General features: G+C 39.6%; 1 protein-coding gene across 6 annotated transcripts in view; it reads left to right on the top strand.

Annotated features, from left to right (window-relative positions):
• The window catches only part of utrn (utrophin), a 182,938-nt gene extending 165,669 nt beyond the window's left edge, over positions 1–17,269 (top strand). For all 6 annotated transcript variants that reach the window (XM_042391219.1, XM_042391220.1, XM_042391218.1 and 3 more), the window contains 6 exons: positions 6,169–6,330; positions 8,500–8,737; positions 12,345–12,420; positions 12,650–12,733; positions 14,093–14,118; positions 15,875–17,269. In XM_042391219.1, coding sequence (XP_042247153.1) covers positions 6,169–6,330; positions 8,500–8,737; positions 12,345–12,420; positions 12,650–12,733; positions 14,093–14,118; positions 15,875–15,883 — 595 coding nt within the window. In that variant the 3' untranslated portion in view covers positions 15,884–17,269. The remainder of the gene's footprint in view (positions 1–6,168; positions 6,331–8,499; positions 8,738–12,344; positions 12,421–12,649; positions 12,734–14,092; positions 14,119–15,874) is intronic.
• The last annotated feature ends 440 nt before the right edge of the window (positions 17,270–17,709 follow it).

Here is a 17,709-nt window from a genome sequence, read left to right as displayed (position 1 = left end):
GAGAAGAAGCCATTATCTTTGCCAGCTCTGAAACAAAACTGACGTACGTACACAGAAGAGCAGTAATGAGGTGAGGAAGATGATGGTTTTATGAAGGCTAATGGGTTTAATAGTGGTGGAAAAAAACACCCACCGGGGTCCATTTAGAACATAATCATAGCACTTGTGCTTTCACTCAATTTTACGTGAGTGTAATTTCTGTAAGATTTGCATTCCACTTCCAAACTGCAAAACAACAGCAACAACCACAAAGTAACTGTGAAGATGAATAAATTGCACAAAGAAAAACAAAATTTAAATGCCAGTCACAAAACAACATCTTTGATAAAAATTGTTTTGTCCTTGCAGCATGAAGCACAATATGGCACTAATGTGCTTTATGGTACTTTAAATGTCAAGAAAAATCATGTTTGATGTTGTTCAGCACATCCTTTATTTATCTAAAGTACTTCCTTTTAAAATTCAAAGCCAAATCTGGTTATTATCATGCATAAAATTAATAAGCAACATTTAAATCTGAGACATGATATAAATGTTTATGTATTATAGTCTGAAAGTGTGAATTAATGTGTTAATTAGGAACAAAAATTAACTACATCCAATATATCAGCTGTTGTTTTTCAGTTTTTAATATTATGATTGTCATTGGTGGTTTTGTGGAGGATAATTAACTTATTTGAATGGAGAGCTAGAAAAAGTGCCAAAGTCTTTGTGATGAGAATTGGTACTTGTGAAAGCAATCATCATCAGAGCCAGTTAAATGCAGGAGTTAAAGTTCTCAAGCACCATGCCTGTTTTAAATTCATATAATACTTAATTCAATACATTGTACAAATTTCCTCCTGGACAACTTTTCAGGCTCGCAAATCTTTTTCTTGTTTTAATCCCTGAAAATTTCTTGCGAGTCTGTGATGGGAAAACGTTCTCTTAAATGTTACTGTGCTGCTATAAAATGTCATTCACATTATTTGTGAATGAAGTGTGGGCTGTTTTTTAAAGGCTAGAACCAGCCAGTTGTCCGGTTTTATACACCAAACTGTCAATCTAGCCTTGTTTTTAAGGAAAAATTACCATTGACTTTTCATGTAAAAATAGCAATATTGTGCTTTGTAGATACTACTACAGTAAAATAGCAGACTCAGCCATATCTCAGCTCAAAAAAGCTAAGAAGAAAGTAGTTGATTGTCTTCCATCTCTTTTTGTGAGATTTACTCTCTTCTTCAGCCTACAGTTGATTTAACCAAATCCTCTTTATCTGTCACAACACTACATGTGGTTGTTTATGAGGACACACAGACATTTTCCCCATGCTCTACAGGACAGTAGAAGGTGGTTTCTCGGCTGTGTTTGAGCCTATATGGATATGGATGACTGCATTTGCCAAATACATGCATGTTTGGGTTTTGGCTTGTATTTCGTGATGGTTCAAAGCCTGCAAACATTGATGTGCACTGTGCAGTGATATCAGTAATTAGTATGTGTGCATGAGAGAGAGTGCTTGCGATAAAGTGTGTGTGTGTGTGTGTGTGTGTGCTTGTGTCATTTTTAACCTGCGTTGCTTTTATCTAAAAGGGAATCCTTAATTAGGAAGTCCATGTTGCCTGTTTTCTTTGACCTCCAGCCAAAGTGTAGCGTTGCCATCGATGCCTCTGGAAGTCACAGAGGAGCGAGACTCCTCGCTTCCCCTTTTTCACCCAGATGTTTTGTTTGGTTATCTCTCGCTTTCCAGTCTTTCCCCCAGTGCTGTCCCTTTTTTTCTTGTCTTTCATATTTGCCCTTTTATTTCTGTCCCCCCCCACCCTTTTAATGTCTCAAGCCTTTTCTTTTTAAACCTCCTCTCCTTTCATCAGTTTTACTTGTAGTCTGATCATGTTTTACCTTTGGGCCGAGGCAACCTTCAGATTAAACAGCAAGCCCAGAAGTAAACAATGAAATATTTTTTGAAGCCCTGCATCAAAAACAACACAACACCTCCTGTAACAGAAGTCGATGGACGTTATTGTGATCAGTCCCCATGTGTGGAATTCCCACAGAAAGTGAGATTTTAACATCTCAACAGAGTCGAGGAATGAAAGACTTGTATCCTCTCCCTTCTTTTACCTCTAACAATTTTTTTTCACTCTCATATTCCTTGTTTCTCTTTCCCCCGTTTCTCTTTGTCTTTATCTCTCATTGTTTCTTCCTGAGCTCAGTCTAGGCAGCTGATAACACTATTCAGCTCGAGAGGAGCTGCTCGCTTTGTGATATGTTAGCTAGGCATCAGGCCCAGAGACTATTGTTGCAGGGTAAAGACTGTAAAAGTCCCCTCAGCCGTGTCCTCCGCTCAACCTCACAAAGCACAAACCTCATTTTCACAATGCATTGCAGCTATAGTGAGCTAAGAGCCCCGCCATTCATCACCATTATTCACATTTGATACTCCTTCCACACTGATGCTGTCTTCCTCCGCCGCCTTTTTGTGTCCCTTCATCCTTCCTCCTCTTCCCCCACCACACTGCTTGAGCCCTTTCACCACTTTTCCTCTTTCTCTCAATTTTCCAGAGCAGGTGGTTTGTAAGCTAACCTTACCCCTTGTATTCCCCATTTCCACTTGTAATGATCCCTTTCCTTCTGTCCTCTGGGTTCCCCCCCGCCAGCCATAATGTCCTGCTGCAGCTTCCTGTTGCCAGGGACCAGTCTAATTGGTCACTTAGTTTCTGCCGGACCCCCCATCCCATGGCCCCAGCAGACAAAATTGCCACCAATTTTCAAGTTTCTCTACAGGAACTAATCCTTTTCTTCATCATTCCCGTCTCCCTCGTCACAGCATACCCATATTTCAGAGAGAAATGTACGTGTCTGCGTGGGTATATTGCTGCATGTTGCAGCAGTAGCAGTGTGAAATGTGACTTCCTCTCTCTGCCAGCTTTCTTTATATTATTTATCAGTAACTCAGCAGTGTCAACACGGTCTCAGTCTCCACATTAAACTGAAAATGATGAATAACTATGTATATGTAAACATGTATATGAATGTATAAGAGTTTTCAGGGAAATTAAATGTCATGTAAAAACATAAAAAGAGGAAAGACTGCATAAAGAACGTTTTGAAGTAAACAGTGTAAAAGAAAAGACAAGGAGTTGTTACTGTTCACAGGAGATACAAAGGCAGGGAAATGTTTTTTTTTAGATTAAGAGTGCAGAAAGGTTCGAAACATTTTGAGTTCACTGTTTAGAAAGTTTATTTCATGTCTCTTTCATCATTAGCGCCTTTCATTTTAGAAAAATAAATGAAAGGCTGAATATGACGCAAATCCCATTCTTAAAGAAAAGAACACTCTAAATTTGTACTTCAAATCTCACAAGGCGGTTAATGATAAAAAAACGTTTTTTATTCAGTGTACATGGAGGGTTACTGGATTGGCATTTTGCGTCTTTTGTGTGAAAAGAGGTTAAAAACTCATTCTGTGTACCTTTCATTAACTATCTGTTCCACCCAGTCTTTTGGTCATGAAATAGTATAATTAGTGTCACCTCTTAGAAAGAAAAAGCTTCCTATTTGTAATCTCTCTTATTATGCAAGTAGTGATAATGGCATTCTGAATATTCGCTGAATATTATATTGTCTGCTGTGGTGCAGTTTAAGGGTGACTTATGTAAAACCTGAGACAATTTCAGTTTTCCGTCTTGCTCTCCAGAGCGCATTTGATTAACTTACTCATTATAGCCAAGGATTATGTCCCCAGTTATGGTCTGACCCTGATAAGAGTTTGTGAGCTGAGTTTATTGCAAGTCACGGCATATTTTAAAGCGTGCTCCAAGTACTCGCCAGAATATCACTGATGGATATGGGGCCAAAACTACATTACAGTTTTCACCTATTATAAGTTTATGCGACGAAGATACAGTATTCTGTCCCCTGAAGCAGATTCACTGCACAGCACCAAAAGCAAATTCTGATTCTGCTGATTCATGATTTTCATGTATGTTCCTGCTATTGTTGACGTGAAAGAAGTAACACCTATTTAAACTAAATTACCTGCCTTTTGATTTGTTTAATAATTTACTCCCTTTTTTAAGGCAAACTGTAAAATTATTACCCAAACTGTCCGTCATAAACATCAACTACAGTTTACAGACTGACTTCCTGGTTCAACATAACCCACCGCAGTTACTGTAGTTGCACACACACCGTTTTCCTGTGCGATGATGAATTCTAATCAGCATTTCGGGTGCACTAGCTTTTGGTTTTATCTCCAAATAAAATTATTTAATGATTTGGTTTAACTGTTCTCTTGTTTGATTGCCTGACCGCTCGCATTTCCTGCCTTGTTAAACTTTGTCGTGGCATTGTTGCTGTGTTTCAAGGTCTCAGTAACTTATTTGGTGAGCAGAATGTTAACATAATCAATTAGAAACAATGACCAAAGCTGCAAAGATTACAACCGAGCAATTTTCCTTTAAATTCATATATTATAGGAAATATTAGCAGACTCAGACTCATAAATTATTTTTGGACTTATGCTGATTAAGACATCATTTTGAATGTTACTTAACTGCAGGATATTAACACCACAGCATGACAGCATCAGTGCTGGAGGACATTTAGACAAGCTGGATCCATGAAGAAATGCCAAAATGGAAGTCAGTAGCGGATATAAAGCTACTCATGGAGCTCTCATGCCACTAAACTTTCTCAGCCAAACTCCATTTCAAGCTGTCAAACTAGCTCTGGAAATGGCAGTCACTTTAGCAATGGAAAGAACTTTTAAATAGCAGACAGCCATTTTTTTTTTTTTTTTTTCATTTCGCATGTGCGGTTGTCAGGTTCTAGTCTGAAAGGCTCAGGTTGTGTTTCAAATGAAGGTGACAGCTGGGCTTTGGCAAGACCTGCCACCCCCTCTCTGATCACCGAGATAGCACATAAAGAGATGGACGTACACACACATACAGATACACAGCAACAAACACCAGCAGCTATTTTTCCCCTCACTCCCCTTATCTTTCCCTCTGTCTGCCAAGCTTTCTCCTCTTTGCTCCTTCCATCTCCTCGCAGCCCTCCCTTTTTCCAGTTATCAGATAGTTGAGACTGATACATCTGTGTTCCACCAGGGATTGTGGAGCTTACAGCATGGCAGACCCACAGTACAATATCTTGTATATCATGGCAGCTACCACAATCTTTGTTTAGATTACGTGCTTGGAAGCTGCTGTTTTTTATTTCTGTTTATAGGAAGCAAGCATTTATCTCAAAAGTCCACCCTGTGCTTTTAAATGTCCTCCATCATAAATTCATTAAAAAGACAAGAAAATACAGTATCAGTCACTGGAACCATGACATTGTGCCACTTCACTGGTGATTTAGAGGGTTACAATTCATCTTCAGCTCTATCCAAAATATAGAGAACTACTATGCTTAAAAAAGCCAGGAGGCACATATTTGAACATTTAAGACAGGAATCTGAATTTTTGGCATCTGTTTTACAATATCAAGAATGATTATGCCATAGAAATACTAAAATAGTAGTAACAAGGCAGCTAACGCTAAAGGAGGAGAGATATAGCAAGTGTCTATGGAAAACCTAGCATCAACATTGTCGTAATTCAGTTTGTTACATCACAAAAGTAGCTAAATGCAATAAAGAATTATTAAAACACCTAACTCCTGTGAAAGGTAACTAGTTTTAGGATTTAGGATTTAGTGTAGTTAAACTATCTTTAAATCACATATTTAAATGTACTAAATAAAAATTAATGTACTATTAATTTCAGTAAGCTCTAAATATTGATAGTAGACACAAAGACACTTATAAAACAGTTACATTTAATGGCAGTTATAATCAGGCGTAAAATGAAGGCATTACAACCTTTCTGTTACACAGTTTGCTGGCCAGCCCAAAACCTTTAAACCATTTTCCTCAATTTCACTTCTTCTGTAGTTACTCTCTGCATCTGTAGAACAGTCCTGTGTTACATCCATCAATCTGAACCATCAATATGTCCAAACATTCTAATTTTCTATAAGTGGTTACCATAATTCTTCTAAACTACAATACATTTCTCTCAGTTTTACATCGTTCAAGTGTTGACAAAAGTAACTCCTCCCTAACTGAGCAGAGGGTGAAGTGAACTGGCAAACAGGGACGAGATGTTTTCAACTCATCACATAACTCTGCACCCATTTCCACAGGGATGACGAGCATGCCCTGATCCTGCAGTACTGTCAGACGTTGGGAGGGGAGGGCTCCCCCTGCAGTCAGCCCCAGAGTCCTGCCCAGATCCTACAGGCTGTGGAGAGGGAGGAGAGAGGGGAGCTGGAGCGGATCATAGCTCGCCTAGAGGAGGAGCAGAGGTGGGTGCTCAGACTTTAGAAATGTCTTAAGAAATTTTAGTGTGAAAAGAAAATATAGGAGAAATTATGAAGTGGAAAAAAATCGTCAAAAATGTGTCAAAATACTTAAAAAAAACAATGTTTATTTTTATTTTCTTAGTTGCACTTGCTGTTAACTCAAAGCTTGTTGCTCATTTGAATTTACTGTGCTCATTGTCACACTCCAGTGCACAAACCATATACATACACACACTTCCCGCACCCCCTGTCTGTCGCACACGCCAAGTCCTTCCCAGGTTTGATTAGTAAATGGAGATGGCTTAGAGACAGAGTCACGCTACAATCTATTGTTGTAGAGACGCCTTAGCACAGCCAGTAGCTCGACTGGAGTGATTTAACACTGATTACACACATACATACACACAGGCGCTCCGGTAGGCGAGGGAGAGAGAGAGCTTTACTGCCAGCCTCATAAATGCCAACTTAATTAAAGTACTGCAGCTTATGGTTCTGCACTGAGAGAGAGGGTGAGGAGGGAATAAGAAGACATCTTTGGCAGGGGGTCCTTTATGTTTGTCTATCCACTTCAAATAGGATTTTACTGAGGAAGCAGAAAGCAGAGGTAAATATGAGTGTGGTATTTTTATGCGGCACCCCACTGTGGGGGTTCAGGAAGAAGCTTTGAAGGTTCTGTTTGAGTCATTCTGGGGTGATAATAATAATAATTATAATAATAATAAAAAAATAGACAAAACTGGCAGTTGAACCATGAAAATAAAGCACATCAGTGATATATATTAAAAATATATGCAGTACATACAGATGGGTGACAAATCAAAGGAAAAACTGGTACAGGTCTGAATGCTTGACTCCTACAGTGAGGGGATCCAGTGGCTCTGTTGTGCTATTTTGCTGGCATGGTTTGGGTCCACTTGTCCCCTTAGAGGGAAGGGTCACTGCAAATCAATACAAAGTTGTTCTGAGTCATCACCTTTATCCTATGATGAAACATTTCTATCCTGATGGGAGTGGTCTCTTCAAGGATGACAATGCCCCAATTCACAGGGCATGAGGGGTCACTGAATGGTTTCATGAGTGTGAAAATTATGTGAATCATATGCTATGGCCTTCACAGTCACCAGATCTCAACCCAATTGAACACCTATGGGAGATTTTTGACTGACGTGTGAGACAGCACTCTCCACCACCATCATCAAAACACCAAATGAAGGAATGTCTTTTGGAAGAATGGCGTTCATCCCTCCAGTAGAGTTCAGAGACTTGTAGAATCAATGCCCAGGTGCATTGAAGCTGTTCTGGTGGCATGTAGTAGCCCAACACCTTACTAAGACACTTCATGTTGGTTTTTCTTTTCATTTGTCACCCGTCTATATATACAGTATGTAATAATAACAAAAATAAAGCCCAGCTTCCAGGAACACAAGTCCTCTGAAGCCCGTTTATACAAAGCTCCTGGGATTACAACACTGAGAAGTCAAAGAAGTAAATAAAATATTAAAAACATTATGAGACTCAACAGTAGCACTAAAATAGTACAATGGAACTTAGAATTATATAAGATACCACTATACAGACACATATGCATGTTTCTATACAGTATATACATATACACATACTGCATATGTACACACATTATGTATACTGTACATTATTTGTATACGTATATATATATGTATATATGTACGCTATATACTGTATAGATACATCAATAAATACTGCATGCACAAATTCTGTGCATACAGTATAGTTACACATGCATGAGAAAGTACATAAATAGACGCATACATGACAAATATACACATATATGTACATTCACTTGCATAAACATCTACATATGTAAATTTACATACATAAGAATGTGTGTACGTAAACATGTACAGATACATTATAGCATTGCAAACTGTACTGAGCACTGCACTGAATATGGAGAGAATTACCATAAATTCTACCTTCACCTTGAGATTGGGGACAAAGGAAAAACTAACATAAATTGTCTTAATAAGGTGTTGTCACACTACAAGCCACCACACCATCTTCTGTGCTTGAGTGCTCCTTGGCATCGATTCTACAACTTTCTTCCAAAAGACAGTAAGAGAGTGTCATTTATCTGTGTGTCTATGCACGCAAATCTATTTGTGACAGACAAGTGTTGTGTGTCTTCTTTCCCAGGACCCTGCAGAGGGAGTATGAGCAGCTGAAAGAGCAGCATGGCCAGCGAGGGGCCCCTGCTGGAAGCCCCTGGGAGTCGGAGGGCCCCACCGCCCATCCCGATGAGGCAGATCTTCTAGCTGAGGCAAAACTGCTACGACAACACAAGGGCCGCCTGGAGGCCCGCATGCACATCCTGGAGGAACACAACAAACAGCTGGAGTCTCAGCTCCACCGCCTCCGACAGCTATTGCATCAGGTGACACACTTAGACCAATCTGGCGGACAGTTTTATCCCAACCCGCAGGTTACGGCTGAGAGGAGGCAGTGATAGATTTTCATAGATTTGTACTTTTCCATTTGTTTTTGTGTTGTTGTGGACTGTTCCCTGACGACTGCAAAGTGAACTGATCAAAATTGATTCAAACAGGCCATTTGCAGAAAGAACAGCTGTAGTGTTGGTGCTTAACAGACAGAAAACAACAAATACAGTCGATGTTGCCTACAAATGCACTTAAAACCTGAAGTAGCAGAATCACATTTATGTGATATAAATGCAAGTAACCAGCATTTGTCACCTTCCACAAGAGGACTTCAGCTTTTAAAGCAACGCGAGACAACTAACATTTTTAATACAGCAAGGACAGTATATACAGCAAATAAAGGATTGATGATTACTGCTTAATGGCAACCTAATAGGACCAATTCTTGTAGCAGTTTGCACGGGTGATTTAATTACATGTACTTCATAGATAAATTAAATTATTTTTTCCAGATGACCCTCTGTTTCTACAGTCGTAAATTCTCATTTTAGCACTGCACATACACAACTGTAATTTTAAGTTTATTTCCCATAAGTTAACTTTTCCTTTAGTTCATTAGGCTTGTGATTGTGGAGCAGCAGGGCAGTAATCACGGTTCAGACTCACAAACCAGCTGGCAGGGCTGTTTCAATGCAACTCATACAATAGAAAATAAAACATGTTAAAATGCAGCCCTGATGCAGAACGCTCTCAAAGGAATCTTTCAAAGTCATTTAAATAAATCACCAACATAAATATGTACTTGTGCACCTATTAACTCCTCACATAAACATCCACATATCTATAGGTAAACATCTAGTTTTTTTTCCCATAGTTAGTTCTGCCCTTGAATAATAAAAACTACTCCTCAACACTCAGATTAGATCCTAATCACATTATTAGCATTCCATCCAGGAGTCCGGCATCCGTCTCCAGTCCCTCTATCAATAACTTACAGATTTGTTTATGCTCGGCCTAATTGCTCACTGAGGTTGGATTGTTTGTGCCTAGTGAGAAATACACAACCCTCAAGCCAAACAAACAGCGAGCCCGACAAATCAGACTGAGCAAAGACAGGGGCAGGTATTGGAAGCACAGTAATAACTCACAACAAATATGGCCTGAGGAAGGCAGTTGACGTGACTCGGCAGTTTTTTAATGGATGAAGATTAACATTTTGACAAAAAAGTTATTTATGCTACCACCCTGCACTGAACTGGAGGTTTCACTTCATATTTTTAATAGCAGAAATATAGTTGTTATAGTGATTTGTATCTACAGTATGCCTGTTGAAATTTTGGACAGTGGAAACAATGCCACAATTTAAAAATACTACATTATAAGTAAAACTCTTGCATTCAGAATATTAGTAAAAATGCAAATTAACAACAATTGTACCAAGAGTATCAAAAGTAAAAGCAGCAGCAGTATTGCCCTTGTCAGTGTTTTATCATCATATATTTTATTATTGGCTAGTTATTACGGATGTAATAATGTTTCAGAAACATTTAACTGATGTATTTGATTGTAAAAATATATTTTAACCACAGACATTCTGTAGATAATGTAGATTAATCTATAGCAATAAGTCATATTTTAAAAACTAGGAGAGCCACTGATACTTAACACATATAACAGTACCAATAAGACGTATTTGTTTGGTCTCAAGGCTTTGATTTTACCTTAAAACCATCATCAGGAGCAGTTTGATGTCAGGAATCAGCTCTAATAGATACCCATTGTGTCAGCTGATGGCATCAATTAGTCACAGTCCTACACAGCTTTTAAGATATACATAAACATCAAAACATACTAACATTCAAAGCTCAGTCCTCTCATCCATGCTGTGTTTTTGATTTTCCTCAGCTTCCTCGAGTTTTATTTGGTTTGTTTTATTTAATGATGACTTAACTCACAGTATCACTCGATGGTATTTAAATTCCTCTCTGCTGATTGAATGCCTCTCAAGCTTTAGCATGTAACATCCTGTATGTTTATTGTACTCATGAAGTAAAGTGATTCTGATGCTGATTCTGAAAGAGAAAAACAAACTGACACACACAACTACCTGCATGCACACAAACACCCCCACGTTAAATAAGAACTTCTGTTGTCTGACATTTAAGTCCCTGCAGTCCTGACAGTATGTCAGCATGTGTTTCTGTCAATCTCAGCGTTACTGCCAAGCTGCAGAGTAATAAAGCCAGCCATCTTGATGGCATGAATTAAATTCACATTCCTAACTAAAGCCCTGACCTTAGCTATTCTAAGATGAGCCTCAAGACGATGGTTGCACTCTAGAGACATTTTCAACGTGTAAGCGCCTGGGGCCCCAGGAGATGAAGGAGAAGAAGAAGAAGAAGAGGGGTGATGAGGGAGGGCAACACTGATTTTGGTTTTCTTGCAGTTGAAAGCTAAAGGGAATATGGGACTCTGCTGCAAATGTCACTGGACATCATGTGTTCGCTTCAGTGCATCAGAGCAACAGAGCATGTTTTCACCAATTGATAAACTGTACACAGTACTTTAGTTACAAACTCCTCATGTTTTGATTGATTGAGATACTGTTCTGTCATATTTTTTTGGAGTAACTGGGCTGTTCTTCTGTCAGTGTGTGACAAATTCACTGATAAATGCTGCATCAGACTTTTCTTATCAGCCATGACTTGAATCTCTCTCATATATTTGTTTATTTATATAAATAATAATGAAAAAATTGGATTACACATGATCAGTTTATCTGTGAATCTCTGTCTACACAGCTAAATTCTCCCCCTTTGCCTGAAGTGGTCTTTTCACTGATACCCCAGATATCTTGGGGTTTTCTGGACGCCACAGTTGTGCATGAGCTTCTTCCTCTTGTACGGCTGATGCAACTGCAGCCTTGGCCTCTCTCCGCTCCATTTCTTCAACTGTATACTCTGGCTCGAATAAATACAGCTGAATATTTGAGTCAGCCAAAATACTGTAAAATGTGTCCTCATCCATAACATCCTCTGCACTCATATTTTGGGATGCCATTTTCACTGTTGGAAACCTACGTAGCTAGTTTGCAATACAAGTGAAAAGAACAAGGAAGTTTTGTTTCTGAGCGCCATCTAAAGACCTCTGGCTACCTAGAGGTGGAGACTAGAAATCCAAGCTGAAATAGTCTGTAGTTCTTCTCCCAACTATGTCACTGTACATGTCAAATGACAACACTGGTGCCATAAAAACAACAGATTTTGCAGCTGCACCAGAGGGACACAGAGAACTTTGGCAACAACTGCAGGCGCTTTTTGTTTTTCACACTATATCCTTAATTGAGATAGCTAGAGATAAGGTTGAAAATGGGCGAAATGGTCCTTTAACATTGGCAGTGACACATTTGTGACAAATGTTTTTCTAGACATGACAACAGCTTCATTGTGCTGCCCTCTGGTATTCACACGCCTCCGCCTGTCGTTGTCAAGCTAATTTGGAAGTTGTCACAAGCCAGCAGGATTCCAAGCGGAATAATTATGTTATAGTAATGGACTTTTCTTTTTTTTTCTCTCTCTCTCTTTGTTTCTCTCTCTCTCTTAGCCGGAGGTGGACTTAAGGATAAATGGAGTGTCCTCTCCCACGGTGCAAGATCGAGGGCCACTCACTGACAACTCAGGTGAGACACTCAAGTTTTAAAAAGATTTTAAATACTCAGACAGAACCATTCAATCACTATCATGAAAGCTCCAAGCATTTTTACAACATTTAGCAAGAGAAAAAAGTTTAAACATTGCTCACAACATAGAAAACGATCTCACGCTGTCTCTTTGCAAATGGAAACTTGTTGCTCACCCGACTAAAGTGTGTGTGACTGAAAATCGACCTCTGTGCATGTGTGTGTTCAGATGAGCTGCTGGACTCCCACAACAGCAGCTCTGACCTGGCAGATGTAATGGAGCAGATTAACAACTCCTTCCCTGCATGCAGTCGTAAGTTTCCCACTCCTCCTCCTCATCCTCGTCCTCCTCCTCCTCCTCCTCCTCCTCCTCCTCCTCCTCCTCTTCTCTCCCACCGTGTCTTCCCAGCCTCTGAGGACAGATTTGTGTTTGTCCACAAGGTCGCTGGTCAGCACAAAAATTGTGTCACTTGTGCATGTTGTGCATGTTTGTACTTTATCCCTCACAATGAGGATTCTTGTGTAACTTTTGGTTTCAGATTTCATACCTGTTACAAAAATGTTAAAAAATTGCTGTTGTAAGTGTTGACCTTCACCACTATTATCTTACATTTTACACATCATTTTAAGATTAATGATAAACTGGAATCCATGTGAACTTTGCCAGTGTTTGAAACTTTTGAAATTGCAAGTTAGAGACATTTTTTATAGGGTTCACTATGCCAGCGCCCTGTGATGTAGCAACAAGGACTGAAATTCAAACTAAAAATTTAGGCTTTGGAAAAACGGTGGTACTTTTCTGATACAATCATCATAATCTGAAGTTTCAACTAGACTCATCTTCCAACTTCCGATTGTCTCCTTTACTCTCACTGCTTTTGTTGATTCTTCTGTCTTTTCCTTTCCTTCCTCTTTCTCCTCCTCTCACACTCCTGCTGAGCATCTATCATTTCTCTTTGCCTCATACTGTTATCCAGCTCTGTGTGTGTGTGTGTGTGTGCTGTGAAGTGCCATGTTTGAATGAAAGCAGCTCGAGCAGCTATGCACTCGTCTGTAGTCATGAATTCGAAAGGTCTTATTCTGTATTTCAGTGAAGAGTGGTATATAGAGTGTGCTTTTTTTTTAAAAAAAAAAGTGTAATCATTGTTTATGTAGTGCACGCAGCTTCCTCTTTGAGGTTTTGATTCTTAGTTAATGAAATGCTCTCTCACACACATAGATTTTAAATAGAGCCTTAAGGTTTTTTTGGATCATCATTTAAATTTGGTATTTGATATGATCAGACCTTATACCCTCATTACTCTTTATAGTGGAATATGGAAGAATATCAACCTCTGGGGATGTTTCTCAAATGAAAAATAAATAAAAATGTTCGAATTGCAAGTTAGAGCTCACTGACTTTAAATTGCATTCGAATTTTTTCGAGTCAAAACTCCCGTGAGGGCTTTAGTTAAAAATCCATTCTAATCTGGCAGACGCTCCCACGTTATTAGCATTTGGTTACTGCACAGCTCCAAGGCAGCGGGACTGAGCGGCACAGAGCTGATTGTGTGCATGAATATGTGGGAGGGACCCAGAGGCTGATAATTTAGTGTAGACTTATAAAACACAGATAAACTGGGGAGTTCAAGTGTTAAACTACTCTATTGTCTCTTTGTTTTGTCTCCCACAGCCTCAAGCCTCTCCTCCAGACCACAGGTAAGATGAAGTCCTTCCACACTTGTGGATACACAACAGTAAGACTCTCTGTAAATCATGTCTGTGTATTTGGAGCTTCTTTTTCTTTCTTTTCTGCTCCATCCTGCGTTTTTGCTGCTCACTACTTAAGTAATTGGTAATGGTGAGAAAAGTTGGAGCAGAGCTACATTTTCGAGGTAATTACAGGTGCTGCCACCTGCCTCAGCTCCCCACTTTCTGTGGCCTGTGAGAAAGAGACTCCACTGATATCAGACAAAATTGTCAACTCGTTACACTCCATTTCCATCTTCAGTCTGACATTGCCTCCACTCTAACCGATTTCTGTAGGGGAGGGGGATTTGATTTGATCACTGCTAAACGCTCCAGGTGGTGGTGATGTGGTGGTACTGTGAGTTGAGCGGTGCTTGGTTTTGGCTCATCAGTTTTCAACATGGTGGCTGGGTCACATTTCTCATATCATAGCTAAAAGGTACAGGGAAATATGTTTCTGGAAACATTTGAGGCAAGAAATAAGCAATGCAGTAACAGAATCTTGATTAATATTTAATCAGCACCACCTAGTTTTACTCCTCCTGCGTCGTTGTGACGCACACAGCTTGACAACGGCATTAGTCCCGCCCATGGCGCTGATTGGCTAATCGTTAGCCCCCCCGCAGAGCTCATTGGATCGATCGCTCTTTCAACCAAGAAATCGCTGTTTCATGTCATAAGGCCAGACCAGAATCAGTCAACTGGACTCAGAGGAGTGGATTCAAAGGCCTGGAACCAGGCAAGAAAGAGATGGCTAATGGATCTCTGGGGAGCGCTGTTAGCGGCTCCTCTCATTCCCCCGTCTGAGGCCAAAGTGCATTTTGGGACAGAGGTGTTGTTGAAAGCTGTTGCCACTGACGTCCTCCCACCGTAATTATTTGCCCTGCTCCGGCGCTCCTCTTCTCACTCCATTCCCCTTTTTCTCTCGCTGTCTGTTTAAACTGCTCAGCTTGTCTCTCCACACACAGCTAATACCTTTACACGCTAGTTCAGCTGCCTATTTGCTATGAATCCATTTGGGGTGACTGTTGCAAAACAGATACATATTTTCCCTTTGATTTCTTCTTTCATCTTTGAATACCATTGCACTCCAAGTGATTGCTCTCAGCATTATACACCTCTAAATTTAATTTAAGTCAGATCAAGTTTATCATGATACTGTATAATGCCCGTAATATGCACTTTGTATTCAGTACAAGCAGGAAATTATGTGAACCACACTTCTTACATCTCCTCAGTCATCCTTTCACTCTTTCCTTTTTTTCATTGTCCTTGGCAAACATCGTTCCTTACAGTTTCTGTTGCTTGTCACGCAACAGCATGGGTGAATAGGTTTGAGCTCCTAATTCCATTTCTAAGAAGACAGCTATGTTTTGTAAAATCTCCCCTGAATGCTTCATGCCCGCCTCCTCCCTTTCCTCCACACCGGGCTCCTAATGGACTGTAACTGGCTTGAGGGACTGCAGTCCATTTACCAGCTTTCAAACCCGATTACTTTGTTCGAACCTCTGAAATTTTCAAACAATGATGTCTTGATGAAGAGAAATGAGGCGGGTTCACCTGCTGCACTTGGACTTAGGAGAAAAAGATACTGTAGAAGTTCTAACTTTCAGTGGTTCTACTGAAATCCAGACACACGCCTCCTGTAGTTTTGTTTTGTTGGCATATTTGTAGGCGTTTTCTGATCCAGTGTGATTATTTAATGTTTCTGTATTTTGTTTTGCAGGTGATGTGAAGACTGTCACCACGGAGGATGGCGTGTGTTTGTGCGTGCACACATGTGAGTGTGCAAGAGCTTGAAGAGACAGCACCATTCCCAAACAAACAACTCCTGACCCTAAATCCCAAAGACGCACAGGACCAGACAACTTAACTACTTTTACCACCTTGTCTTGTACTATGCAAACTGTACATTTTATGAACTGTAGATTGTACCTGAACTTGGTTCAACATTTGTCAGTGATTTGTTTAGATATGCAGATGAGTATATGGACACGGGGCTTTGTATAGTAAAATATGCTTTTTTTTTTTTGTTTTTCAGAGGGTGCATTGGGATTTGTGTTTTGATCTTGTTAAGTTCTGCCTTCACTGGGAATCAAACTGTTACATTTGTTTTTGTCATTCCACTGCTTTGTACCCTCCAGCCCCCAGTTTCTATCATTTGTCAATGGAAATAGCCACAAATTCCAAGTTTGTTCCAAGTGTGGGAGCACGCACAGCTCAAAGGATCATGATGTAAACTGTCTCTTCTGAAAGCGTCTGTTTTGTTTTGAAGATCTATCTTGTAGCATGCTTGATGTCAAGTTCCCCTTTAAAGCATTGATATGCCGGCAGACTTTGTGTTAACTGCGATTTGTTAATGTTAACTTTAACCCCTTCTGTGCCTATACAGTTTGTCATTCCATGTGTGGAAGACAGAGACGAGAGTTGATGAGTAAAAAGTGGGATTGTGTATAAAGAGAGAAGTTTTGGAAAATATAGATTTAAATCTGAATTTGGGTTTGTAAGAGGCCTGCAGTCATTATGTAGAATAGTTTTTTTTAAAGATATATGTTCAGAAATCAGAGGAAAGCCATGATTGCCTTGCTACCTCAGACTCATAGACACAGCTTTGTTTTTGTGGTTCGTAAACTTGTTTAAAACAATTGTGATCATTTACAGAACATGTACAACCTGGTTTAGCATTCAAAGCTTTTGCTTACTGTATTGGTGTACACTGCAATGAGGAGATACCAAGTAAAAAAAAAGAGTTACTATTACTGTACCACAATGGGTCTGTGGCCTGCTGAAGCTAGCCGCCCGTAATGACGAGTATTACTTTATCTGTTGTTGGTTTTTCCACTGGCCTTCTAGCACTGGTCACTCACTGCGTTGTGTTGTTGTGCTATATGCTATCCTGTAAAACTTGTGAGACTGAACAACACTACTATAACCTCCTCTGACTGTAGACTGGTGATGATGATGATGATGTTGGTGATGATTTTACTGATTACAATCATGATGAACCGTACCATGGCAGAACTGTGTCGTTTCTCCTGAGGTATGTAAAATAGATTGACCACACTACGTGTAATATGGCTACGTTGTTTTATTCTAAATAAAAATTTTTATAACAAGTACACATCACCCTCTGAAGTTATTTGTTTACCTAATGTGTCTACAATTCAATTTTAATGTTGACTTCAGCACAAGTAGGCCTTGAATGTCATTGTGTAGCTGTACATTTTGTAAAAGTACCAACCACTGAAATTAAATCACACCTTAAAAGCTTTTATCTCCATTTGTTACATTTTTTGGACTGTAAAGGTTGAATGATGCTGTGAATATTTAAAGGTAATATAGATGAATCACTGAATTTCATAAACACTGATCAGAAATTCATCCCACTAGTTCAAGTGTTTTCATATGCAGTGCTTGCCCTTCATTTAAAAGTATCTTAAGCTCCCACCTGGTTTGAAGAATATAGGCCTCATTACTGCAAACTCCTGTGTCATCCAGCCAGGACTGTAGCATAATTATCTATCAAAGGAATTGATCACACAGTAAGAGGCTGCATCATTA

Source organism: Thunnus maccoyii, chromosome 17 (assembly GCF_910596095.1).
Source record: "Thunnus maccoyii chromosome 17, fThuMac1.1, whole genome shotgun sequence".
In the NCBI taxonomy this organism is placed as follows: domain Eukaryota; kingdom Metazoa; phylum Chordata; class Actinopteri; order Scombriformes; family Scombridae; genus Thunnus; species Thunnus maccoyii.
This window is presented reverse-complemented; position numbering and strand designations above follow the sequence as displayed.